General features: G+C 45.8%; 3 protein-coding genes across 4 annotated transcripts in view; 2 read left to right on the top strand and 1 right to left on the bottom strand.

Annotated features, from left to right (window-relative positions):
* The window catches only part of C14H7orf50 (chromosome 14 C7orf50 homolog), a 92,969-nt gene that overhangs the window by 59,634 nt on the left and 5,443 nt on the right, over positions 1-27,892 (bottom strand). The gene's annotated exons all lie outside the window — the stretch shown is intronic.
* On the top strand, positions 12-10,550 carry LOC131185093 (uncharacterized). 2 transcript variants are annotated; one of them, XM_058157207.1, is made up of 3 exons: positions 12-1,570; positions 4,943-5,039; positions 8,916-10,550. In XM_058157207.1, exons 2-3 carry the CDS (start codon positions 5,000-5,002, stop codon positions 9,965-9,967), a joined length of 1,092 nt encoding a protein of 363 aa, XP_058013190.1. In that variant the 5' UTR covers positions 12-1,570; positions 4,943-4,999; the 3' UTR covers positions 9,968-10,550. The 2 variants fall into 2 exon arrangements, with proteins under 2 accessions (XP_058013190.1, XP_058013191.1); XM_058157208.1 differs by lacking the exon at positions 4,943-5,039 and having other exon boundaries at positions 15-1,570; positions 8,916-10,549.
* On the top strand, positions 13,691-21,842 carry GPER1 (G protein-coupled estrogen receptor 1). The gene is made up of 2 exons (XM_058157206.1): positions 13,691-18,156; positions 20,162-21,842. Exon 2 carries the CDS (start codon positions 20,412-20,414, stop codon positions 21,570-21,572), a length of 1,161 nt encoding a protein of 386 aa, XP_058013189.1. The 5' UTR covers positions 13,691-18,156; positions 20,162-20,411; the 3' UTR covers positions 21,573-21,842.

The raw sequence follows: 27,892 nt of genomic DNA, 5'->3' as shown, positions 1-27,892 counted from the left end.
CAATGAACGTTTGTGTTACTGCAGAGAGTCTCCCCCTTCGGGGTCTTTTTGTGCAGGTCGCAGAGTAGCAGAAATTCGGATTCAGGATCTGCTTCAGCTGCCCGGTGGGGGGCTTTGGGCAAAGGCTGGAGGGAAGTGCCGCTGGTGGCAAGGAACCGGATGGCCTCGTTCCAGGGGGACTGTATCATGGCCTGGAACTGGCTGACCATCTCAGCCCGCTGAGCCTACCTGGCCTTGCATTCCCGCAGGTCTTCCCTCTGCTTGGAAAGCCTATGCTTGTAGTCCTCAGTGAGGTGCTTCTGCTGAGCCTCCTTCTCAGTCAGAGTTGAATTGAATCTCAGTCAATTTGAACTGAGCCAGCTGTTTAGCCAACTCTTTCTCCTGGTGGCAGCTTAGCTCCAACAACTGCTTCCTGTTGGGGCCCTAAGGAGCCCGGGCGGGCAGGCGAGGAGAAGCTGGGAGGGGAGGGGTGAGTAGAGGTCAGCGAGGCGCCCCTCAACGTGAGTGACATTGAGTTGGCCACGCCCACCCAGTCACGTGGCCACCTAGCCACGCCCACCCAGGCGGTCATTAGGCAGATCATATTAGTGGTCCATGGGATTTAAAATTATGAATGTAGTGGTCCTTGAGATCCGAAAGGTTGGGGACCCATGTTCTAGTCCAACTCCCAGCTCAAGCAGGAGACCCTATCCATTTCAGACAAATAGCTGCCCAGTCTCTTCTTAAAAACCTCCAATGTTGGAGCACCCACAACTTCTGTAGGGAAGCCGCTCCGTTGGTTTATAGTTCTCACCGTCAGAAAATTCCTCCTTAGTTCTAGGTTGTTTCTCTCCTCGATAATGTTCCATCCCTCACTTCTTGTCCTGCCTTCAGGTGCTTTGGAAAACAAGTTGTCTGTGTCAGCCCCTCATATGTTGGAAGAGTTTCATCAGAAAGTGGCAACAGAGAGACGGGACTGAGAACAAGCAACAGCAATGATATTGGAACATTTGAAAAGAAGGGTAAATGTGATGAAGGAGAGGCTTGTTTACATGAAGCCTAGGTCCTCCATACCCCTTGGGTCACCCAAAGACAAGGAATTTCATTCCTTCTTCAGTAAGTTCTTCACTAAAAGCCACTGTAGCATTTCAAGGGCTGAACGTCTGTTCCTGGAAAATGGAATTTCAAACACCGGAAAGTGGAAAATGCACATAAAGGGTTTTTTCTCCCAGAGAAAAGCCACTGGATGGCCTCAGACGCTCAGAAATATATAGCTAAACACTACTTTTTCTGTTTGGGAGCACCAAGATATCCCTCAGCTTAAGTCAACTTTAAAGTCACGTGGTCAAGCCCTTTTCGGCCACGACGGAGGCAACGTGTATGGTTTGAATTATGTGAAACCGAGCTCCTGTTCCTTAAAGAACTGTAGGTCTTCTGTAAGCCTCACAGCTGGGTAATTGAAAAACGTCACCCGCTACAGGAAGTGGAGCCGTGGAAATCATCTGCCGTGCGTGCGAGCAGCCGTTATCTTTCAATCTCACCAGAAAGGAAGTGTTGATCTGTCGCATCTTCCGAGCTTTTTCCTTCGCAGGTAAGTTATCGACTTTGTTTCAAATCAAATCAAATCTTTATTTATGGTCCTGAATTTATCCATTTCTCCACCCCATAAAAGCCCCAGAGTATTGTGCAAGAAAACCGCTTGCTATCCAGATCCTTCTCCTTTTGCAATACGTTCAAAAACAGAATTGCAAAATAGATATAGCTGGAAAATACATAGCGGTATTTGGAAAATGGTACTGTGAAAAAGGAAAAAAAGTTTTTTCCCCCTCTATCTCTGTTAGAATAATTTTCCGTAAAGCGTTAAGAAAGGGTTAGGTAGTTCCTGAGTGGTGAAGAAGCCACAGAGAAAGAGAAATAAACCATTTATTAAAGTGAAATGCGGATGTTTGGGGCCCAAAGCAGGAATCACAACCAACCCAGGTCTCAAATGCAGCCTTGTTGACCTTCTTTCAAAATTAGTTTCCGTAAAAATAACCTTTCCTAAATTAAATTATTAGTGAAATACTTTCTAGGGCTTTTTTTTTTTGCCTCTGTGATTCTGGCTCTAAATTTTCCTAGGAAAGATTAATCAAGCATTTACTATAGGGGTGTCCAATCTGTGGACTTCAATTCCCAGAATTCCCCAGCCAGCCAGGGAAATTCTGACAGCTGAAGTCCACAAGTCTTAAAAGCTTCCAAGATTGGACACCCCTGATCCTGGGGTGAAATCCAGCAGGTTCTGACAGGTTCTGGAGAACCGGTAGCGGAAATTTTGAGCAGTTCGGAGAACTGGCAAACACCACCTCTGGCTGGCCCCAGAGTGGGGTGGGAATGGAGATTTTGCAATATCCTTCCCCTGGAGTAGGGAGGGAATGGAGATTTTGCAGTAGCCTTCCCCTTCCCCTGCGTGGTAGGCCACGCCACGCCTACCAAGCCACACCCACAGAACCGGTAGTAAAAAAAATTGGATTTCACCACTGCCCTCATCTACTATTAAGAATAATAACCCGTTGGCTCTGGGTATTTAAAAGGACACCAAGGAATAATCAGCAGATTTAGGGTTAGGCACAAAGCGGTTGGGGTGAGTGCAACATTTATTTTCTGAAGCAAAACAGGGGCAGGAAAAAGAAGCTTTAAAAAAGAAATAGCGTGGGTTCCTAAAACGATCGTCCCGAAGGCAGGCAGTCGTGTGATTTGCAAGGCTTGAAGTCATCAGTTTGAAATCTAGGTCTTCTGATCTAAGCGTCTGGGACAAACACCAATAAATCATTTCAGCCTTCTGGAGAGATTTGCAAGGCAGTATTTGGCGTCCTGCTTGAGCCTCGCAGAGAACAGTCTGACTAACAGAATAACAGAATCACAGAGTTGGAAGGGACCTTGGAGGTCTTCTAGTCCACCCCTCCTGCTCAGGCAGGAAATCCTATACCACTGAAGGCAAATCTTTTTTCCCCTCAGGTGCCAAAGTGTGCATGCCAACACATATAATGCAATGCCCCCCCGGCAGGCCCCATCCCCCACCCATGCATGTGTGATCCCCCCCGTGCTTCCCCCCCACCCCTGCATGCGCATGTGACCCTTTTGGTGCTAGCAGGCCTCCATGAAGCCTCCTGGAACCAAAAACGGGTGTGGGGGGGGGACGCCGCACTGAGCATGCATGTGTAACCCATCCCACCTCCCGCGCATGTGCGTGCGTCTCCCAGCAGAGACCCAAAAATCAGCTAGCTGGCGGGAGGGGTGCAGACATGAGCGGTGGAACTGACCTGAGCATCAGCTCGCGTGGCCCCAGAGATGGCTCTGCGTGCCACCCGTGGCACCCATGCCATAGGCTTCTCATCACGGCCCTATACCATTCCAGACAAATGGCTATCCAACATTTTCTTAAAAAATTCCAGTATTGGAGTGTTCACAACCTCTGGAGGCAAGTTGTTCCACTGATTAATTGTTCTAACTGTCATGAAATTTCTCCTTAGTTCTAAGTTGCTTCTCTCCCTGATTAGTTTCTACCCATTGCTTCTTGTTCTACCCTCAGGGAGAGTAGCTTGACTCCCTCTTCTTTGGGGCAGCCCCTGAGATATTGGAAGACTGCTATCATGTCTCCCCTAGTCCTTCTTTTCATTAAACTAGGCATACCGAGTTCTTGCAACCGTTCTTCATATGTTTTAGCCTCCAGTCCCCTAATCATCTTTGTTGCTCTTCTCTGCACTCTTTCCAAAGTCTCAACCTCTTTTTTATAATGGGGTGACCAAAACTGGATGCAATATTCTATCGACAGGCAGAAATGACAGAAGACAGAAAAGGGGTCTATCCAAGATGGAGAATGAAAGAAGAACAACAATAAAAAAAATGATTAGGAAGATGCTGAGAAAGGAAGCTTTAAAAAAAAAAGTTATTTTGTCTTTTTTTAAAAAAGGAGAAAAGCTTTTTAAGGTTTGCAAGCAAACGTTATAAGACAAGATGGGCCAAAACAGGATTAACAGTTGTTTCTACTTAATTGCAAAATGAAGGAGGTGGTATTGGATGACAATGGCAGTAGTTACAAAACGCTTGTTTGCCTGTCATCTCCAGTCTAAATTGTTTAGGATTTTATTTATTAAATTTGTTCCCTAGAAGGTGACTCTAGGCTGGCTGGAGAATTCTGGGAGCTGAAATCCACAAGTCTTAAAGTTGGCAAGCTTAAGGGACAATTGTTCTGTCCCCCGCACCTCAGTCCGGGAGACACGTGAACTGACTTAATTAGCCAGCAATTTAGTCCACGGCAGCTATCAGCTCTGGCAGCAGACCAGCGAATGTCTGCCAAGGTTTTCTTTATCTTCCCTGATGCCGGCATCACAGAAGCTCGTTACTGGAGCAACCAGAAAGTCAGGAACAAACAGCAATCCAGGCCAAATGCTCAGTCAAATAGTTCAGCTCAAGTTTTCTCCAGTCAGTTTGTTTTGTCCGTCACGAAGTAGTAGAGCAGCCCCTCCTGCTTTTATACCCTGTGGGGTGTGACTCCGTGACTCAGCACTCTCTAGGCCTGCTCCACCTTCTTCTGTTGTTCCCGCCTCTCTTGTCTACGAAACCGGGGATCTAACCAGGACTGATTGTCCACAGCTGGGTCTGGAAGCATTGCCTGGGCTGGGGGGGAGATACAGGAGACAGAGGCCTCATTACCTCCTCCACCTGGCCTGCCTCTGGTTCCTGGAGCTGAACCAGAGAGGCCGGCCCTGCAGAGGGGAGCCCTGATGGCCCTTCCCCATCACTCTCTGAGTCATTTTCAGGCAGGGGGCCAGGCCTGGGTGGGGGCTGGAGCCACGACAACAGTGTTCTAAACTTTGAAAGCCAAAATCCCATAGGATGCATTCAAATTCATAATTCATCCCTGATCAGTAATTCTCAATTAAGAAATCCCTTCCCCACCCCCACATTCTGCTCCTTTAATTAGCCTCCTGCACCCTGAGCCGCTACTGAACCGTCTCCATTCCAAGCCAGCAGTTTGGTGATGCCGCAAGAAGACACCGAGAACCACAGAAGAATGCAAGGCGAGGCACCCAAGGGAGGGCTGGGAAGTGGAAAATTTTCTCCGCCTTTGTAACTTTTTTTTTGCAGCCAGCTTTTCCGTTTCAAGCAAAAAAAAAAATAACAACAGCAAATGCATGGCTTCCAGAATGAATATGAAATCCCATTTCTAAGGTAGTGAATCCATCAACGTGAACAGTTTCTCACTTTGAGAATAATTGGATTTTAAATTTGAGTTATTCTGAGAATCACTCGGTTGGATTAGGAGGCTTCCAAAGTCCCTCCCAACTGCGTTATCCTCTATTAGTAAAGCAAATATTTATGTTATGGTATCCAAGACGCTTCTTTGGGCTAATAAAATTCTGTACGTACTTAATTTGCAGCCCAAACGATGCCAGTGGGGCTGCTATTCTGGGCTCATTAGATAAGCTGATTAAAAATTCAAGAAAACCCTAGACTTTTAACCCAAAGGTGCTTTTTTCAAGAGACAATTGGACTTCCTTGTTTTTCTTTGAAGAAGTTTCACTTCTCGTCCAAGAAAAGCTTCTTCAAGGAAAACAAAAAAACTCCAGTTGCCTCTTGAAAAATGACCTGAATGGCCAAGAATATCCATAGACATTAGATAAGGTGGATTCAGACTTACGACCCCCTGATCGGCTTAATGACCTTGGTGACCTGTTTTAACAATTGTCCTAAAAGTGGTTGGAAAATCAAGTCCGTTCCTGTGGTGACGCCAAAATTCCAGGTTCAGTTGTGGTCATAAGACGAGGATTGGCTGCAATGCATGTCGGGGAACAACTTTAAAAAAAACACTCCTGTTTGAGATTTGGAGAACGGATGTAAAACCTGCTTTTTATGCAACAGAAAGAAATCAAAAGTGAAAAGCAGAAGGGTAGCTTCTGTTTTAATGTTGCATTGCCTTGGGTTTGGGTTTGCGGTTTGGGGAAGCTGCTTGGAGCCTTAGCCGATAGAACAGCTTGCGTAATGCAGAACGCCAGCAGACATGACCTCTCCATGGGCAGATTTTCAAAATAGCTTTTTTAAAAAATAAAATGAAATAAAATAAAGCTGGCATGAAGCTTGGGCAGTTAAGAACTGATGGGTAAAATATGCTTTTGAATACTTATGAAAGTGCCACATGGCATTCAATGCAAAATGCTGGTCCTATCGCAGCACAAGCCGTGTTTGTAAAAGAAACAAACAAACACTTGTCAACTCATTTTCTTCTAACGAAGGAGAATATCACCTTTTGGATAACAGACACAAGTCACTTTGAGAGGGCTTAGGCAGTGAGAAAGGGTGGCTCAATGGCTAAGACGCTGAGCTTGTTGATCGAAAGGTCGGCAGTTCAGCGGTTCGAATCCCTAGCGCCGCATAATGGGGTGAGCTCCTGTGACTTGTCCCAGCTTCTGCCAACCTAGCAGTTCGAAAGCAGGTAAAAAATGCAAGGAGAAAAATAGGGACCACCTTTGGTGGGAAGGGAACAGCGTTCCGTGTGCCTTTGGTGTTGAGTCATGCCAGCCACATGACCACGGAGAAGTCTTCGGACAGCGTTGGCTCTTCGGCTTTGAAACAGAGATGAGCACCGCCCCCTAGAGTCGGGAACGACTAGCAAGGGGAACCTTTATCTTTAGGCAGTAAGACAGGCTGTATTGGCTGCAGTGGTTTGCTGCAGGAAAAAAATAAAAGCAATCCGATCCTTTTGTGTTTTTATTTGCTTAAAAGGAAAGGTGATGCTTTTCCAGGACAACGGATTCGGGATGGGAGCATCTGACTGAGCCATTATACTTATTTTTTTCCCCAGTTTCGCCTAAAGAAACCCTTAACTTTTGGAATTTATAACCGCTATCAGGTGTACATTCACACATATACCTTAGCAACTAACAGCATCATCAGATAAAAGCTAAATTACCTTTAGAAGAAAAATATTAACAACTCTGTGATGAGGCCTGGGTGGTATTTAAAATTGTAAGGGCCTCAAAGTAAGGTTAAAATTCTCTCATTGCAGATCTGTGTATTTCTTGACTATTGTTCTGAAACACCAACAGGGTGTCAGCAAGGAAACTCATACAGATTTTACATGGCCTGGAAGGATAATATCCACATTTAAAATATCTGCACCAATGGGATGTGAACATCACACCAAAGTAGCACAGATAATCCTCAATTTACCACCACAATTAAGCCCAAAATTTATGTTGCTAAGCGAGACAGTTAAGTGAATTTCGCCCCATTTTACCACCCTTCTTGCCACGTTTGTCAAGTGAATCGCTGCTGTTCTTAAGCTAGTCACAGGGTCGTTAAGTGACTCAGCTTGTCAGAAGGTCACAAAAGAGGATTCCACGATCCCAGGGCGCTGCAACTGTCATAAATATGAATCGGTTGCTAAGTCCCCAAATTTTGATCGTGTGATCACGGAAATGTTGCAATGGTCGTTAAGTGTGAAAAAGGATCAAAAGTCAAGTGTTTTCAGTGCCGGTCTAACTTTGGGTCACTAAATGAACTGCTGTAAGTCGAGGAGGACTACCTATAGGAGGATCTCAGAAACAGAGAGGAAAAAGGATGAATACATTTCACTCTTCCAGGATCCTGTTAATGGCGCATGGATGAGACTCGGTTTAGTTTAAACATGAAGCCATTGGCACCCGTTTTGAATCTGGAAATACAATTTATACAAATTGCCTACAGCAAAAAAGAAGATTGAACCAGCACTTCTCAACTTTAAGATGGGTAAACTTCAACTCCCAGAATTCCCCAGCCAGCATCGCGATGCTTGCTGGGGCATTCTGGGAGTTGAAATCCACTCATCTTATAGGTAACCAGGCTGAGAAACACTGACCTACTCTATATACTGCATAAACAGAGGGATAGAATCAAGATCACGTGAAGTGTTAATATACTTTATAAGGCCTTGGTAAGGCCACTCTTGGAATATTGCATCCAGTTTTGGTCGCCACGATGTAAATAAGATGTTGAGACTCTAGAAAGAGTGCAGAGAAGAGCAACAAAGATGATTAGGGGACTGGAGGCTCAAACATATGAAGAACGGTTGCAGGAACTGGGTATGTCTAGTTTAATAAAAAGAAGGACTAGGGGAGACATGACAGCTGTGTTCCAATATCTCAGGGGCTGCCACAAAGAAGAGGGAGTCAAACTATTCTCCAAAGCACCTGAGGGTAGAACAAGAAGCAATGGGTGGAAACTGATCAAGGAAAGAAGCAACCTAGAACTAAGGAGAATTTTCCTGACAGTCAGAACAATTAATAAGTGGAACGACTTGCCTGCAGAAGTTGTGAATGCTCCAACACTGGAAATTTTTAAGAAAATGTTGGATAACCATCTGACTGAGATGGTGTAGGGTTTCCTGCCTGGGCAGAGGGTTGGACTAGAAGGCCTCCAAGGTCCCTTCCAACTCTGTTGTTATATTATACCCTGTTGTTATATTATACCCTGTTGTTATATTATACCCTGATTCCCCGAAAATAGGACCCATAGAATAGGACCTTATAGAAAATAAGTGCTAGCGTGATTTTTTTCAGGATGCTCGTAATACAAGTGGCAAAAACAAAGTTTTGCAAGTTGACAATAAGCCCTCCCCCTAAAATAAGCCCCAGTTAAGATTGTCAGCCAGATGGATGCATTTAGTACCATATTTTCCCCAAAATAAGCCCTAATGCGTTCTTTGGAGCAAAAAATTAATATAAGATCAGGTCTTATTTTTTGGAGAAAACATGGTATTTCTAAATAAACTTTCCCTTTTGGATATGGGCCTATAACTTTATTGCCTTCATCTGGGCTTCTTCAGAAATATATTGGGCATTTTTCCTTTCTGGAGTAAAGAGCTTTGCGTGAGACTTCCACAGTTTATTGTGACTTAACCTCCTTCTCTTCCCTTTCAGCTCCCGTGGGGCCCACCGCCCTCCTAAAAATGCTCCCACATAACATGACCTGGATGAAATACCCAACCCTGAGCAAGGATCCCTCCACCAACTTCCAAGAGATTATGTTCGCGCAACAAGTCATATCAAGGTTCATGCACGTTTACATCGCTGTGTTTGTGCCGACGGGTTTATTAGCCGGCATGGCTACCCTGAGCATTTGCATCCAGAATTATCGAAATCATGTCCTGGACAAATTAGACATCTTGTTTTTATCCCAGACAATTGTCAACCTCTTTGTCATCCTTCTATCGCTCACCATTGCCGTGCGGCCAGCTTATCTCAAACTGTCCTACTTCGGGTGTGGGGCGCTGTCGTTCTTCTTCAACCTGGGTTACTTCTCTTCCCAGTTCCTCCTCCTCTTAATCATTCTGAACCTTTTCCTTGGGAGGCACCCGCCACAAAATGCTCTAATCGGCACGGCGCACCAAAGGCCAAAGGCCTGTGTCGGTTTTGTCCTAGTGTGCGGTTTCTGCGCCGCCTTGATGCTGAGCGGGCTGCTCGGCATCGAACATTACCAGGAGGAAACGGACTGCCAGCTGGATCCCTTGTTTGCCTGGCCCGAATACGAGATCATTAAATTTGCCTTGGGGTTCTGCGCACCGTCGTTGGCCGAGCTCCTCTTCTCCATTCTAGCATTTGTGAAAAAGACGCCGGCGGGTCGATATTCTTCGAGAAAAAACAGCCAGCCGCTTTGGGCCGTTTTGGCCATCGCAGCGAGCATGTTGTTGTGCCGTCTGTTTTATAACGCCCTGATCCTGGCTAGGACCAGCTTGAAGATAAAGGGAGAGGCAGGGACGGTTCGGAACGAGCTGATCATGAATATCTCGGAGGTGGTTTTGTTCAGTGAAAGCTGCGCCAGTTTGGTGCTTGTCCTCTTCCTGCATCACCCCTACAGGACCGCCCTGCTGAATACGCTTAAAAACCTCACGAGGGGTTGCAGGAGGAGACGGGATGCCAACCGGGCCCTTGAAATCCAAGACAATCAAACTGGACTTTCCGAAATGCGCTGACACGATTGTCCAAGATGCTAAGACTTGGAAGAACTGCGTGTCAGCGGACGTCTACCAAAACCAGAAACTGATTTTTCCTGATTCGTCAGCTGCGGGGAAAAATACTGATGTTTTTCTCAAGGGGGTACACCTTGATGGTATGAGGACTACCCTCCCCATAACTCTGCCCGGGTTTCATGCCAGGCTGGTGTTTTGTTCCTATAGGCCTGGATCGATGGACGGTAGGCCGGGCAATTATCTGAACAAACAGGACTTTGGAAGAAAAGAAAAGAAAAAAATCTGCCTTCGTTTCATTTCTGTGTAATCGGGATTTTTTAGGGGGAGTGCAGGTGGGAAGGTGAGTTTTTGAAGTTTACAAAAGGGCTTTTTTCCCCCAGGATCAGCAAGAGGAAATAATGAAAGTGTAAGTGAAAGGGACGGCAGACCTCAGAAAGAGAAAGGGGATTCCCTAAAAGTGACCCCCCCCCTTTTAAAATCTTGTGATTGAGAAGGGGCAACCACCAGCGGGAACTCTCTAGAACAGGGGTCTCCTACCTTGGAAACTTTAAAACTTGTGGACTTCAACTCCCAGAATTCCTCAGCCAGCAAAGCAAAGCTGGCTGGGGAATTCTGGGAGTTGAAGTCCACAAGTCTTAAAGTGGCCAAGGTTGGAGGCTCCTGGTCTAGATTCCCCCCAACCCCTTAAAAACAGCCCTTTTCCTTTAGCACTGATTATTTTTTTCAAAAGAAGCAAACACAGGCAGTCCTTGACTTACAAGAGTCCGTTTAGTGACCGTTCAAAAGTTGCAAAGGCACCGAACAGTGTGATTCAGGATCACTTTTCACATTTATGACGAAGGCAGCGTGCCCGTGGTCACGTGATCAAAAGGCGGCTGCGTGGACATTGGTTTCTATTTATGACGGTTGCCGTATCTTGGGGTCAAAGGATCCCCCTTTGGCGACACCTTCTGACCCGCAAAGCCTAATGGGGAAGCCAGATTCACTTAACAACCGTGTGACTGGCTTAACAACGGCAATGATTCACTTAACGACCATGGCAAGAAAGGCCGTAAAGTGGGACAAAACTCGCTTTAACAAATGTCTCGCTCAGCCACATAGATCCTGGGTTCAACTGCCGTCGTAAATCGAGGACTACCTGGAAATACGTCTAAACCAGCCTAGGAAAGCATCCAGCTTTTGAAATCCGGACCGGCAGAAAATTTGGCAACCTTCTAAAAGGTTTTGCAGCTTAGACGAGATTTGAGTAAAGAGCCTTGGGCAAAAAAAAAAAAGAGGCAAAACTTAACCATACATCGCAAAAGGACCGGCACCCGTCGATTGCCGGCACCGGGCGAAGAGCTTGACGACCAGGAAATGTGGATTGCGGTGTCAACGGCAAAGGAAGAATCTTGTTTGCAGAGTGTGACAAGGGGAAGCAGGTCGCTTTTGCAAAGGAATAGCAGGTCTCCTGGGCTCGGAAATTCTCTTCTCGGTGATATGAGAACAGGCTCAGGGGGGTTTGCTCAATTCTGGCCGAAGGCTCGACTGATGGGACGAAGACGAAGGCCGTGCTAAAATGACGTAAGCTGCTGAAAAAAGATGAGGGACAGTGAAAGAGCCCGGGACCTCTTGATGGCACTTAGGATCGTTACAAAAAATAAATGGATGGGAAACAGAAAAGATGCCCAGGATTGATGGCTAGAAAAAACCCGAAGAGGATAAGAGCAAAAGTTCTCTCTCAGTGAATAAAGCAGGGCTTTTCCAAACTGAATAACTTTTTAAGACTCGAGTAGATGGCAACTCCCAGAATTCCCCAGCCAGCATGTACGCAGCTAAAAATTTAGCCACAGAATAAAGGGATCAAAACCATACTTTTTTATTTATTTATTAATTATTATTATTATTGCAAATAACGCCTGCCTTCTAGGTCTTTTCTCTCTTGCTTCACTACGTAACCTAAAAAAATAGATCGGTAAATATTATAGAACTGGTTGACACAGTCCTTAGTGACCATCTGTATACTATTAGAGAAAACACACGCACACACCAACACACACAAACACACAGAGTCAGAATGTCCTCTCCTCCCCATGAAAAAATAAAATAAAAGGTGAATTTGGAATTTTGCAAAAAAAGAGAGGGGGGGGGGAAATAGTCACAACGAATCCTTTAAATTCCTAACCCGATTAGGACTCCTTTGTGGGACCGAGGCTTCTTTAAACGTCCGCTTTTCCACCGAGTCTTTCCTTGGCCCCGTGAAACGAGGCTGTCCAAATAAATGCTAAAAGCTGCCCAAACTCCCGCATGGGACCATCTCAGGTCTGGGGTGCAGTAAGTGCGCAGGCCAGAGTGGGGCTGGGAGGGTTAAAAGCCCATCAGAAAAATGATAGCTTGTTCAATTAGCCAGATCCTGCTTCTCCTTCTGGATGTCACAATTATTCAGGCAACAAGCAAGGCCACGTATGATGAAGATACGTTAGGGAGGTGGTCGTTCCCCGGTTAGAATTTCTGAGATAGGTAAAATAAAGATTTTTAAAAAAAATAAAAATAACATTGGCAGGAATTAATACCCTTCTGCTACCCTGAAGATCCCATTTAGAATTAAGCTTCTGGCTCACTTCTGCTTCGCTCTTCGTTGCACAACAGGTTGCAAACAATGGAGTTTTCTGTGCATGCCAATAAGATGTGAATTTTCAGTGGTCTCTCTCACACACACACACACACACAGACACAAATTATTTTTCTAGCAAGCACAAACAGGATGTTAGAAATGTCTTGGTGTCTAATATTTGTTTCCTGGGAGGAGGAGGGGGGGAGGGAGGGAAGAGGAGGAAGATGAAGAAGGAGAAAGAGGGAGGAGGAGGAGGAGGGCAGAGGGAGGGAGGAGGAGGAAGATGGAGAAAGAGGAGGAGGAGAAAGAGGACAGGGAGGGGGAGGAAGGAAGAGGAGGAGGAAGAGGAAGAGGAGGGAGAAGGAAGGGGAGGAGGAGGAGGAGGAAGTTGAAGGAGAAAGAGGAGGAAGAGAAAGAGGACAAGGAGGGGGGAGGAAGAAGAGGAGGAAGAGGAGGAGGGGAGGAGGATGAAGGAGGAGGAGAAAGAGAAAGAGGAGGAGGAGGAGAAAGAGGACACGGAGGGGAGGAAGAAGAGGAGGAAGAGGAGGAGGAGGAGGAAGAAGGAGAAAGAGGAGGAGGAGGAGGAGAAGAGGAGGAAGAGGAGAAAGAGAGGAGGAGGAAGAAGAGGAGGAGGAGGAGGAAGAAGGAGAAGGAGAAAGAGAGGAGGAGGAGAAAGAGGACAGGAGGGGAGGAAGGAAGAGGAGGAGGAAGAGGAAGAGGAGGGAGAAGGAAGGGGAGGGAGGAGGAGGAGGAAGTTGAAGGAGAAAGAGGAGGAGGAAGAGAAAGAGGACAAGGAGGGGAGGAAGAAGAGGAGGAAGAGGAGGAGGAGGAGGATGAAGGAGGAGGAGAAAGAGAGGAGGAGGAGAAAGAGGACACGGAGGGGAGGAAGAAGAGGAGGAAGAGGAGGAGGAGGAGGAAGAAGGAGAAAGAGGAGGAGGAGGAGGAGGAGAAAGAGGAGAAAGAGGACAAGAAGGGGGGAGGAAGAAGAGGAGGAGGGGAGGAGGAAGAAGGAGAAGGAGAAAGAGAGGAGGAGGAGAAAGAGGACAGGGAGGGGGGGGAAGAAGAGGAGGAGGGGAGGAGGAAGAAGGAGAAGGAGAAAGAGAGGAAGAGGAGAAAGAGGACAGGGAGGGGGGAGGAGGAGGAAGAAGTGGAGGAGGAGGAAGAGGAAGAAGAGAACAGACAATTCAAACACGCAGGCTATTTTTCCTCCTGGGACAATAAAGGAAATGCAATTATACTAACCCATAAGCTAAGTGGGGAAAAAAATCTCCCATAGCAAAAGTAAGATGAGTGAGAATGACAAGACTAAGGACGGCGATAGCACACTCAACTCACATTATCCCTTTACCTGGAGCCTCTCTTCTTTTAATCTCCCATTTTTCCTGCAAATGTCTGGACCATAAATATCTGGGCAGCCAGGGCTTAAATTTCAACGGGCCTGGAGATTAGCAAAGCAAACAGGCTATTGTGTTCTGTGCCCATCACTCCTGCCAATTAGAGGTCATTTTATATTGTAAAGCCACATCAAATGTACACTGGTTTTAAAAACAAAACAAAACATGGGAAAACTTTACTTTCTAGCCCAAAATGATGTACAACATGCATCGATTTTTGTCCTCTTAAAAGATTTTTATTAGAAAGTAAAATTAACTAAAAAGGAAGTCCTCCACTTATGACCACAACTGAGGCCAAAATTTCGATTGATGAGACGGTTAAGGAAATGGTTGTAAGTCGAGTTCTGCCCCATTTTAAGATCTGTTTTGCCACAGTTGCTAAGCGAATCACTGCGGCTGTTAAGTTAGCGACACAGTCGTGAAGCTGGATCTGGCATCTCCATTGTCAGAAGGTCACAAAAGGGGATGACGTGACCCCCCCCCCCGCCGGACACTGCAACCCGTCATATATGTGAGTCCGTCGCCAAGTGTCCGGATTTTGATCACCTGTCCGCAGGGACGCTGCAACGGTCATAAGTGTGAGAAATGGTCATAAGTCACTTTTCTTAGCACTGTTGTAACTTCAGTCCGTAAACAAATGGTTGTAAGTCGAGGACCACCGTAACTTTTTCTTGGGGCCGGGGGAAATGGCATAGTCGGGGATTACCAACGTGCATGAAAGAGGTATGGAAATTGTATTTTTTAGAGTCCCTAAAGCAGGGGTCTCCAACCTTGGCAATTTTAAGCCTGGAGGACTTCAACTCCCAGAATTCCTCCACCATCCTTGGCCACAAAAAGAAACACACACACACACACACACACACGATCCTTGTGCCTTATTCTCAAGGTCTATAACAGGGGTCTCCAACCTTGGCAACTTTAAGCCTGGAGGACTTCAACTTCCAGAATTCCCCAGCCAGCAAAGAATTCTGGGAGTTGGTCCTCCAGGCTTAAAGGTGCCAAAGTTGGAGACCTCTGCCCTAATGGATGGCTTTTGAAGATCTTCATAAGAATCTCAAGGAGAAAAAAAAAACGTTCACAGTACAAACTGTACCGAAAGCCAAATCTTTTCCATTACTAATTTCTCTTCTACAACATGCCTCAAGCCAAAGTATTTTGGATGTGGCCATCGTTCAACTAGGAGAGAAGTTAAGATCCAACCTGCCAAGACGGGTCCTGACAGCAGATACGTCCAGAAGGTTATGAAAAGCTTCCAGAGCCAAGTAATTTTGTGGGCTGGTGGCCCATGAACGGAGAAAGGATTTCCAAAATAGCAAGGATCTTCACACCGGAGAATGGAGGGCGCTTTGCTTCCTTTACATAACGGATGCATAGAATGGAAAAAGCATACGGGGGTTTTAACCAGAACAAACATTCGGGAGGCACCTCAAAAGACTAACAAATATAACGTCGTGTGAGCTTTCATAGATCTTGGTCAACAAAAGCTGACGCAGTGCTACGTTGCTTGTATCTCTGGCTACTTCTTTGAAATCTGCATTTAACAATCCAGCGTTGCCCAATCCTGGCCACTTTTAAGACCGGTGGACTACAACTCCCAGCAATGGCTCAGGGAATTCTGGGAGTTGTAATCCAGCAGTCTTCAAGTGGCCAAGGTACCCCTTGACACCCCTGAGTTTAGATTATATAGCCACAGGAGGAAAGTTTTAATTTTAAAATTTTAATTGAAACCTAAAGAGGGGAGGCGGAAGGGGGAGTGGATTTGGTGCACAGACTTTTGTGAAAGCTAAAATTAAATACACAATTTGTGTCGTTCTTTAGAACAGTGGTTCTCAACCTTTTCTTCACCGCACACAGTCTGTGGCCCACCGGATGAGAACTGCTGTCTTAGACTAAGAAAACCTTGTTTTTTAAAAAGAGAAAAATAGAAAGATAACTTGGAAGGGTGGCGAGGCTTCCAATGGCCCCCTCTCTCATCCTTCCAAACGGTGCGTTAGAATTTGGGATGCTTTTTACTTTTTTCCCCCTCCAAATCTTCCACCTGACTCTTCTTGTAAATTTAACTATAAATTTGGAGATAAGAAATGTCAATGATAGCTTAAGGCAGCGGTCACCAACTGGTGGTCCGTGGACCACTGGTAGTCCATGAGAAAATGTTGGTGGTCTGCAGAAAAATTATTTGCATTTTTGATATTGCACTAAATACTACTTGTCTTTTTTAAAAAAATGCATATTAGTGGTCCGCAGGATTTAAAATTATGGATTTAGTGGTCCCTGAGGTCCGAAAGGTTGGTGATCCCTGGCTTAAGGGATAGGTCCAGTGGTGAAATCCAATTTTTTTTACTACTGGTTCTGTGGGCGTGGCTTGGTGGCCATGGTGTGGCTTGGTAGTTGTGGCAGGAGAAGGATACTGAAAAATCCCCATTCCCGTCCACTCCTGGGGGAAGGATAATGCAAAATCCCCATTCCCACCCCATTCTGGGGCCAGCCAGAGGTGGTGTTTGCTGGTTCTCCGAACTACTCAAAAGTTCCGCTACGGGTTCCCCAAAACCTGTCAGAACCTGCTGAATAGCACCCCTGGAGTAAGACCTATTCAGTGCGATTTGGGTCTTTTTCTTTTAGCATCCCAAAGTTTCCCCTCCTTCTTGTACCCTGAGTTGCTTTTATAAGTCCCTCCAATTTTAAAGGCAGTTTGCAAGGAAGGGTACAATCCAGTTTAACTAATGCAGGGCCCCACAGCTACCAGAGACAGCTTGCCAAAAAAAAAATCTAGAAAAGCACAATTGAGTCTCTTTTTGGATAGCCCAGATTTGGGTGACCTTAATGGACCTCCAGAAGTGGTGCCATTCTGGATCCTCATCTAATGTTCTACCTGGGCATGAACGTGGTCATAGAATATAAAATCCTAGGCTTGGAAGGGACCTCAGAGGTCTTCTAGTCCAACCCCTGCTCAAGGTAGACCTTATACCATCCCGGTCAAACAATTCTCCAGTCTTATTTTTGAAAGCCTCCAGTGATGGAACAGCCACAACTTCTGGAGGCAAATTATTCCATGATTTGCTCTCAACATTAGGAAATCTCTCCTTAGTTCTAGATTGCTTCTCTCCTTGGTTAGTTTCCATCCATTGTTTCTTAGCTTGCCTTCTGGTGCTTCAGAAAATAAGTTGAACCCCTCATCCTTGTAGGAGCATCTCAATACTTTAATACCCCTTTTAATGAGACACGGTGGCTTAGTGGCTTAGACACTGAGCTTGTCCCTCAAAAGGTCGGCAGTTCAGCGGTTCGAATCCCTAGTGCCACGTAACGGGGTGAGCTCCCGTTACTTGTCCCAGCTTCCGCCAACCTAGCAGTTTGAAAGCACATAAAAAATGCAAGTAGAAAAATAGGGACCACATTTGGTGGGAAGAGAACAGCGTTCCGTGCGCCTTGGGCATTGAGTTGTGCCGGCCACATGACCACAGAGACGTCTTCAGACAGCGCTGGCTCTTCGGCTTTGAAACGGAGACGAGCACCACCCCCTAGAGTCAGGAACTACTAGCACATATGTGCGAGGGGAACCTTTACCTTTAATACCCAGAACTTACTCACAGACTACGCACACACACACACACTTTAAATGCACATGTGATGAACTGTCCCCCAACAGTCAGAAAAAGTTCTCCTTACTTCTAAAGTTGGGTCTTAATGAAAGGGGTCCTGATGCCTAAAAACTTTGCATCTGCCTTCTCGAGAAGGATGAATGGCTGAGCTGAAGAGGGTGGGGGGAGGGAGGGAGGGAGGGGGAGAGAGAGAGAGAGAGAGACTGACATGGCACATAGAGAGCAGAGCATCCCCTTCTCCAGAGGGAGCATGAGAGAGAGAGAGAGAGATCCGGGTGCTGAGCCTTGTGGACTTGGCTGTCATTCCATTCCGAAAGCAGAATTCAGCCCAGCTGCTCAACCCTCATTTTCCCACAGCCGGTAGATCGATTCTGGCCGAGCAACCACCAGGTGGGGGGGGGGCAGGGGGGGGTCAATGCCTCTGTCAACCGGCTTCCTCCCCAGACAAGGAAGGTCACTTTCCACCTGCGGCATCAGGATTTAGAAAGGGAGGGGCTTTTGAAACCGGCCAGGTTTCAAAAAAGGACACCTGAAAACAAGTTATTTCGAACGGACGGAAACATGAAACATGCGGGCGATCCAGAAGAGAAACCTGATGAACAAAGAAAGGTAAAGGTGATCTTATTTGACTTGCTAATTTTGGGGGAGTTGATCGGCCTCTTCTTCGTGCGTCTCCGTTTTCATCTCTTTTCGTTTCTCTGGCTAGCGATACTTGCAGCGAAGTCCTTAAAGTGAAGTTTACTTAAGTTAGCAGAGCCGGTGCAGTGGCATCTGGCTTTATCTTGGTGTTTAAATAGGCGTTCAAAGAAAAGGAAGAGCGGCGAGAGGGAGAAGGGCAAACAATTCTTGAAAGGAGGATAAAAAAAAAAAAAATCAAACGAACTCGTTCAACTGGCGAGAAGGAAAAAAAACCAGTCAGCAGAAACGGAGTTCAGTTTCAACAAGTTTTTTTTTAAAAAAAAAAGTTGGAGAGGAGACCATCTATAATCTTCTTTTTATTATTAGTACAATTTGATGTCAGCTATTAATCTGTTGCCAGTAACAATTTCAGCCCTTTTGAAGCCCTTTTTTCTTTTTCTTTTTTTAAAAAAAGATGTCATTCCATTTTTAGCAAAACCATACCTCTGTATACGCTGGTATCATCTGAATAAAATTAATTTCAATTACTGGACTGTCGAGACGCTGCCCTTAAATATAAACCAGCCTACCGATAGTTGAAGGAAACCAGGTCTGGATCAGCTAATATTTATGGATGTCCAGCTGTGTACAATAAATGCAAAAATAAATGAACCGGCGGACAGCTGAAAGTAAGGAACGTTACTGAAATACTGTAGGTTTTTTGGCACATCTTGTGCTTAAACGGATTGTCACCAAGAAAGCATTGTTTCAAGTATTTTTTTCTAAAAAAAAACACCAACACTATGCACTTTGGTGTACTTCATGGTTGTTTATAAAAAAAGATTTAGTGTCCTCTTTCAGGAATGAAGCTTTTTTAAAAAGCAGGTTAAAATACAGATGTGCTATGCTTCAACCTATGTCAGCTAGTCAAACTTTTATAAGATTTTTCATACTTTTGAAAGGACGCGTTAATCGTAAAAACTGGGTCAGCGACATCTCCACGTTAATTCAGACATTACGGTATTTAGGTAAGAAAGTTGGTTTTTTTGGTTCTCGAAATAAAACAGAACCAAACCCACGAAGCTTACTTTTTGCACGTGATCATATAAAAAGAATAAGAACTGACTTACGACTCACGAGCAAGACTTCAGAGCCACAAGCCATCGATTAACTTCGAAGGAACACGGTAGACAGTCCACTCAACGAGTCCTAGCAGTATTTAATCAAACCAGGATCAAACCGTAGCTCAGACGCATCTAGGAGAAACAGCAGCTACCAAGCAAAACAATCAAACGCCGTTTTCGCTGACAAAATTTGCTGCTCGTGGCTGAAAGCGTTAGTCCTCTGGATAGCTCCCTTGGTTAATATATTTCAATTTTTTAGAAGAAGAGTAAAAGAGGGAGAGGTTTTAACAGAAACAGCAGCTACTTTAAGGTGCATTTTTTAGAAGCCTTCCATTCTTGAGAGATTCCAGGCAGTCTCTTAATCACAATTAAAAACGTGCACCAATTAGCCAGATTCTTTTTATTTATTTTTTAAAAGGGGGGGAGTAAAAAACCCAGGAAAATCTCTTTTTTTTTTCTCCCTCTAGTGTGTAAAGGTTTATCCTTTCCTTTCAGCCACAGGAGGAGATAATACTATGGGCTGTTATCTATAAGAAGAAAGAACTCAATTCAGCAAAAAGCTGATCTCTGGTTTCTCCCCAAATCTGCTGCATTTCTGATTTTTATCCTTTCCTTGAAAAAGCAACCCTAAGAGGCACTTTTCCTCTCGCCACTAAATGGATCTCACCTGTCAGAAGATGCTTGTTTGTTTAGTGCTTTCTGCACTTAACATGTGCACGTCCCCGGCCTGTGCGGTTCCTCTCACTAAACCCCCCAAAGACAATAGCCGGAGTTTACATGAGCAGATGCCAAAGCCGTTTGTGTTGCTATCCACCGCTGAATGCTTCCAATTTTGCAGAAGAGAGATTGATTTTCTTTTTCGTGAATTGCAGGTCGAGCGCTCACTGCGGGACCAACAGCAGGAGATGGTCCTAGATGGCTCCGCATCTTTCAAACCGTGAGGAGGACCGCAAGGGAAGCAAAATGCACACCTGTCCAAAACCGCCTCTATTGCTATTAAAAAGTTCCTTAGTGACACAACACGAATTCACAGGCACTCATCCTACTGAGGACTAGCATCTTCCCATGTTCTCCAAGAAGTTCAGAATATTCTAACTGATTCAACCTTCAGGGGCTACAAACATGATCTCCGCAGACCTCTTTGGAACCACGGTCCACCTGAACAGCCTGGCGCAGAAATCCAGGTTTGCGTATTTCGCGGAGAATCACACCACGGGAATTTACGTGGGAACCGCCTCTCCGGCGCTGTGTAACGGCACCTACTTTGAACTCAACGGATCCCGTTTTTGCAACGAGAGCCGGGCCCTCAACCTGGTCGACAGATCCGAGCATCAGCAGTATGTGATCGGCCTTTTCTTATCGTGCCTCTACACGATCTTCCTCTTTCCCATCGGCTTCGTGGGGAACATCCTGATCTTAGTGGTGAACATCAGCTTTCGCGAGAAGATGACCATCCCCGACCTCTACTTCATTAACCTGGCGGTGGCCGACCTGATCCTGGTGGTGGACTCCCTCATCGAGGTGTTTAACCTCGACGAGAAATACTACGACATCACCGTCATCTGCACCTTCATGTCCTTGTTCCTCCAGATCAACATGTACAGCAGCATTTTCTTCCTCACCTGGATGAGCTTCGACAGGTACATGGCGCTGGCCAAAGTCATGAAGTCCAACCTGTTCCGCACCATGGAGCACGCCAGGCTCAGCTGTGGCCTCATCTGGCTGGGCTCCATTTCGGCCGCCCTGGTGCCCTTCACGGCCGTCCACTTGCAACACTCGGGGGAGGTCCACTTCTGCTTCGCCGACGTGGCGGAAATCCAGTGGTTAGAAATCACGGTTGGGTTTATCATCCCCTTCGCCATCATCGGCCTCTGTTATTCGTTAATTGCCCGAGTGCTAATCAGCGCCCACAAGCACCGGAGTCTGCGCCTTCGCCGGCAGAAAGCCCTGCGCATGATTTTCGTGGTGGTCCTGGTTTTCTTCATTTGCTGGCTGCCGGAAAACGTGTTTATTAGCGTCCAGCTTCTCCAGCAGACCGAAGAGTCTTCGTCCAGAGGCCGTTCTTTCAGGCATAACTATCCCTTAACGGGGCACATAGTCAATCTGGCAGCCTTCTCCAACAGCTGTCTGAACCCACTTATCTACAGCTTCCTAGGGGAGACTTTCAGGGACAAACTGAAGCTGTATATTGAGCAGAAGACCAAAGTCTCCATGTTAAACCGCCTTTGCCACGCGACGCTGAAATCGGTCATTTCGGATAGTGCCGAACAGTCGGAAGTTTAGCTTAGCCATGAATAGACTCTGCTCACTCCTGCTTCTTACTAGCAGAAAAAGTGCAGGCTTTGCCCCCTTCGCCATCTTTTTATAAGAACGTGTAAAATGTGACACAGTACTAGGGACTTGTTTAATTACGGGAAAAATAACAGCTTCACCCGAAGGTCAGTTGCATTTATATAGGCAAGGAATCCGACAATTACTTACGGAAAGATGTAACTATAATACGATTCCTGAATATTGTTACCTGCCTGATCTATGTTAGATGCCCTAGGAAATATAATAAAACTGCAGCAACGCTGGCAAAAATTCAATAGAAGCTATTGATATTAGGAGGCAGAGAAGTCAGTGGTTTTCCACTCCTATATATATCATCTCGTAAACTCAGTTAAGGAAACAGCTACCATGTTCAGCACACGATTCGATCTCAGGCAGACGTATTCTCTGACATAAACTGAATTAAGGGAAACAGAGAACGGGTTTAGAGTAGAGTCCTTCTCCTGCTGTCATTTTCGAAACGGGTCAGTCAATGTGTTTTGGATTTCCGGTGTGGATGTGAATCGGTTTGTAAACTAAGCAAGATACATACATGTGTAAGATACATGGAACATAGAGTAACAGGTTTGGATGGGACCTTAGAGGTGGTCTAGTCCAGCCCCCTTCTCAAGCAGGAGACCCCTGTGCCATTTCAGACAGGTGGCTGTCCAGTCTCTTCTTAAAAACCTCCAGCGATGGAGTGCCCACAACTTCTGGTGGCAAGCTGTTCCGCTGGTTAATTGCTCCCACAACAAAAGGCCAGTACCAAATCCAGTTTCCTCCGATCTCTTTCAAAGTATTCTTTACACAGCATTATGAGTTCCACAGATGCCCACATAGCAAATGCATATTTGCACTGCTTCCTTCTGGCTACTCTATTGAAGAGCTGGAATTTAGGGAAAAAAAGGGAATCTTGGTGGATCCTCGTCTAAAAAAACCTCATTGGTTCCTTAGGTTCTTTGAGACGCAGATTTCAATGTCCTCTTATTTATCACTGAGGGACTGCAAGGATCGGACAGCAGCGGTGAAAATCCTTCCGAGTTAGGAGGGTCGTGAGAATAGAGGCTTGTGAGCATCTCTGGCAACGCTAGCACAACTCAAGTTGTTGCCCCTGCTGGTCCTCGGCGTGACCGGAGGTGCAGATGGATCTGAAGCAGTTTTCAGATCATTCCTGCATGGCGAGGTTCTTCTCCAGTGTGGGCTGTGGACTCTCGGTGTCTGTGCATTATGGGTCCTGCCTGCCATCCTCGGCATAGGCCTGGTTGGGCTGCTGAAAGATAAGGAGGCATAAAGAGAGAGCTTCAGATAGCTTGATGGGCCATCTGAATCTAAAAAAAAATTAATCACTACATGACGGGGGAGTCTCTATTTTTTCATGGCACTAAATCTGCAAAGTACTGCAAGTCTAAACCTAATTAATAATTTGGAGGTCTGAACAAAGTATGATCAGGTATGCATTTATTAAAGCAGATGCTGTTTCTTACAAGGAAGAACGCTGATCTAAACCTGGACTGAAATCTTAGGAAAAGTTTTATGAAGGGGAAATAAATACTTGGTGCAGAATTAAGAGTCATTTGGGTTACATCAATGTCCATACGAAATATCTGGGCAACTCCCACTATTGCGAATCTCCCTCCCTCCCTCCCTCCCTCCCTCTCTCTCTCTCTCTCTCTCTCTCTCTCCCTCCCTCCCTCCCTCCCTCCCTCCCTCTCTCTCTCTCTCTCTCTCATAGGTGTTTTTAATACTCAGCATTTACTCACAGACTTCCTGCAGACTTTTAAATTCACAGCCTGGTCTTTAGGATAAGCTCTGAGCTTGCATTGCCTAGAAATGAGAGATAATCTACAATCTCACCTCATCTTTAGTTGAAAAGCAAAAAGTTAACAAGAGCTAGCTGGGTGACAAGCTATTGATTTTTTTCCTCCCTTATTCTTTGAATTTCATCTGTCATATGGACAGCAATACTGCCCTCTTTACACTCAAATGTAAGGAAATGTCAAATATTTAAACCTCTAAAATGCTGCATTAAAGAATTATTTTTTGTGTGTGGCTTCTGTTAGTATTTTACAGCTGGATCCCGGTCAAATTTAAAGGATGATTTGAATCTTGTTGCAATTTCAATGGGATTTAAGTGCTATTTCGTCTGGATCGAGGATAAAGCGACCTCTTGTCTTCGGTGGGAAAGTTTTGGACAAAGAGGAACAGAGAGAGAGAGAGAGAGAGAGAGAGAGAGATGCCTTCAGCCACAGCCTGGCCCTGGCCGCTTTCCAGCGTTGCAATGAATAAATGTTAAACCAACAGCATGCTCTCGTTTCTACTTGCAGTTATCTAACTGAGCAAATCTGTTTGTGGAGCCCTTGGGAACAGTCAAGAGTCCAGTGTGTGCCGGCCTCAGGGTGGGCTGATCACGAGAGCATTAAAAAAACGACAACAAAAAAAACACACACAAAAAAAACACAATCCAACCGTTTCCACAAGGAATGCCAGATCTTCTTTTAATAATCTTAAAAGCTTTCCTCGGTGGAGATGCTAATACGAAAGACACAAGGTTGTTGCAGCATTGCGAAAAAGCAGCAAACAGCACCCACATTCTTGGCGGAGTGGGGGGGGGAACCACACAGTGAGGAAGTAACCCATGAGAAAAATCTGTCCGCAGAAGGAAGTGGGAGAAGTCTGGTATGTGGGATGTCTTTCAAAATGGCCAGGGATGCGACTCGCTTCAAACACAACTGCATCAGAACGGAGCTGGAAGGGACCTCGGAGGCCTTCGAGGACAACCCCCTGCTCAAGCAGGAAACCCTATACCCGTGATGCCGAACCTATGGCACGCATGCCGGAAGTGGCACGCGTAGCCATATCACTGGGCACACGAGCTCAGCTCCGCCAGCTGATTTTCGGGCCTTCGGGGCCCACCAGAAGTAGGGAAACAGGCTGTTTCCTGCCTCCAGAGGGCCGGGGGGAGGGATTTGTGTGTGTGGGGTGGGGAAAGCCCGTTTTTCTCTCTCACCTGGCTCCAGAGCCTCTCTAGGAATCTCTGGAGGCTGGGGACAGCAAAAAAAGTCACTTTCTGTCCAACCAGAAGTTGGCAATGGGCCGTTTCTGGCTTCTGGAAGGTGGGGAAGACCGTTTTTGCCCTCCCCAGACTCATAGAGAGGCTCTGGAGCCAGGTGAGAGAGAAAAACGGGCCTACCAGGCCATCACATGCCAGGTGCGGGGGAGGGGAGGGAATCGCACACACGAGGTGCGTAGAATTATGGGTGTGGGCATGTGCATGCGCGTGCCACACCCACCCGCCCGCCCGCCTCCTGGCATGCGATGGCAAAGAAGTTAGCCATCACTGCCCTATACCATTTTAGACAAGTGACTGCCCAGTCTCTTCTTAAAAACCTTCAGTGTTGCAGCACCTACAACTTCTGGTGGCAAGTTGTTCCACTGGTTAATTGTCCTCACTGTCAGGAAATTTCTCCTTAATTCCAGGTTGCTTCTCTCCTTGATTAGTTTCCACCCGTTGCTTCTTGTTCTGCCTTCGGGTGCTTTGGAGAATAGCTTGAGTCCCTCTTCTTTGGGGCAGCCAGTCAAATATTGGAATGCTGCTACCATATCACCCCTAGTCCTTCTTTTCTCTAGATCAACCATACCCAGTACTTGAAAGAATACATACTTGAAACAATATTTTGCCGAAGAAATTTAAAAACGTATAGCAGGAGACAACAAGGCAGCCGCTTTTGATATAATTCTGCATGAAGAATAGAATAGAATAACAGAGTTGAAAGGGGCCTTGAAGGTCTTCTAGTCCAAACCCTTAGGATCTTGTTTGATGAAGATAAAACAAGATCCTAGGTTTGGTGCAAGGAGCTCCGTAAGACCAGGAAAGACCTAAATATTCCCTCTGAATCCGATCCCGCACCCCCAAATAAATCTCCATAGCCTGGAAACAGCCGGGAGTCACTTCTAGGAACCCCACAATTTGCAAAGGCAATGCACCAATAGCCATAGCTGGTCCAACAGGAACTCTTAAGGCAAATAGACAGACAGGATGGAAACTGTGTGTGTGTGTGTGTGTGTGTGTGTGTGTGTGTGTGTGTGTGTGTGTGTGTGTGTATTCCCTAGCCCCCACCCCTCTGTGGCTCCTTTGGTCAAGATTAAATCAATATTTAATTAGGGCTTTGTTTACTGTTTATGGCATATCCTCCTTCCGCACCCCCACTTAGAATAACAGAGTTGGAAGGGATCTAATCCAACCCCTGCTCAAGCAGGAGACCCTACACCATTTCAGAGAAAGGATGCAGTTTCTTCTTCAGAAACCTCCAATTATGGAGCACCCACAACTTCTGGAGGCAAGCAGCTCCACCGATTCATTGTTCTGACTGCCAGGAAAGAAAGCGGCCAATTAATTAATTGCCTTTTTTTACGTATGCCAAGACCACTGACTAGCAGGGCCACCAGTCTACTGTCTGAGGAATTGGAGTTAACAACTCAGCGTAAGCAGGGGAAAACCCTCTGACTGAGAGTTGAGCTACCTCCAGCCCCTGCGTCTTCCCCTAAGCTCTCTCCCGGAGCTGGTAAATTCAAATTTGATGACATTTCAGGCTTTTCTTTCACACTTCACTTATCTCCCTTTTCCCCGTATGGCAACGCCAAAGGCTAAGAATAAACACCAGTTTGCTGATCGAAGCGCTCCTGGTTGCCAGCTCGGTTTTGTTCTCAGGCAAAACAGGTTATCGCCTTATCTCATAGTGGCTGCTGCGATCTTCAGTTAACAAAATTGTTATTGCAAAGTCTGTAGAAATATTACAAGGTGATAAAACGAAGCCGCCCATCCCCAAGCTCCATAGAGCTGGGAAGTTTCGAGAAAGGAATTAGGATAGCTGCACTTGGAAACATACCTTAGCTAAATCAGAAATACATCCCAGTTCTTTTAACGCAAGCAAGGATTGCGAGTTTAGAGATGGTTGCAGCAAAGAGCAGGGAAATTATTTACGTTTTATTTGTGCTGGCTAGTATAAAGGAAAAGATTCCGAGCTAAAAGCTATTAAGATAAAGAAATGACCGCTTATCATATTTCATTAGACTAGAACAGTGTTGGTGAACTCTTTTCAGCACCGAGTGCTGAAATGGGAGCATGTGCCGTAGGTTCACCATCACGGCACTAGAATATCATATTCAAATCACTAGACTAACATTTGGCATTAGTGATTTATTAGCATTTGAAGCGAAATGCCATGGTGGCTCAGGCTGTAAGATAGCCTGTTATTAAAACACAGCTGCCTGCAATTACTGCAAGTTCAAGCCCCACCAGGCCCAAGGTTGACTCAGCCTTCCATCCTTTATAAGGTAGGTAAAATGAGGACCCAGATTGTTGGGGGGGGGCAATAAGTTGACTTTGTAAATATACAAATAGAATGAGACTATTGCCTTACACACTGTAAGCCGCCCTGAGTCTTCGGAGAAGGGTGGGATATAAATGTAAAAAAAAAAAAAAGTTCCTTGGTAAGCTTGGGGAATATTTTGTATGTGTGTCACAAGTGACAAAGTTGAAAAAAGTGTCTTAAGGCCATTTTTTTCATTTTTTTTACAACTGTTGCCGAATCCCCGTGGTCACATGATCAAAATTCAGATGTTTGTCAACTGGCATGTACTTATGACGGGTTGCCGTGCCCTGGGGGGTCATGTGATCCCTTTTTGAGACCTTCTGACAAGCAAAGTCCGGGTGGGGGGAGAGAGCCAGATTCACTTAACCACTGTGACACTGACTTAGCAAGTGCAGTGATTCACTTAACAACTGTGGCGACATAAAATGGGGCACAACTCACTTCTGCTTAGCAACAGAAATTTCGGGCTCAGCTGTGGTCGTAAGTCGAGGACTACCTACCCGGCAAAATGGGAGCCAATGTTCCTATTTACTCGTCCGCGTTTTGAACAATCCGATTTAAGCAATGGCAACGCAGCCCAACTGTATATACTGTACACGGTTGGTGGGATCTGTTGGTAAAGCCCGAATTCCTAACCTTTTGAAACTCTGCTGAATAGGACGCCAAATATTGTGTTTATATCAGAAACAGTGGGAGATGGAAGCCTTTCGCCTGGGAAAACCACTTTCAAAGTAGGAACTGTTTTCCCAGCTGTGAATATGCCTTCCTGGGAAATTTGCTCAGTCCATTACAAAAATATTCAAAGGAATGCAAGATTATTCGGCTTTATCTCTGCATATCAAATATTTCAAACAAATCTCTCCGCGTTTTCTTGAATTTGTGGCCGCCGAAGGGTGAATTAAGCTAGAAGCAGGACAGCAA

Source organism: Ahaetulla prasina, chromosome 14 (genome assembly GCF_028640845.1).
Source record: "Ahaetulla prasina isolate Xishuangbanna chromosome 14, ASM2864084v1, whole genome shotgun sequence".
Lineage (NCBI taxonomy): Eukaryota > Metazoa > Chordata > Lepidosauria > Squamata > Colubridae > Ahaetulla > Ahaetulla prasina.
Note: the sequence above shows the minus strand (reverse complement) of the source record. Positions and strands in the feature narration are given on the sequence as shown.

Excerpts from the sequence above, each read along its gene's own strand:
- GPER1 (XM_058157206.1), top strand. The coding sequence starts at position 20,412 with ATGATCTCCGCAGACCTCTTTGGAACCACGGTCCACCTGAACAGCCTG.
- LOC131185093 (XM_058157207.1), top strand. The coding sequence starts at position 5,000 with ATGCCGCAAGAAGACACCGAGAACCACAGAAGAATGCAAG. Across the intron at positions 5,040-8,915 it reads GAACCACAGAAGAATGCAAG|CTCCCGTGGGGCCCACCGCC; the intron begins GCGAGGCACCCA and ends CTTCCCTTTCAG.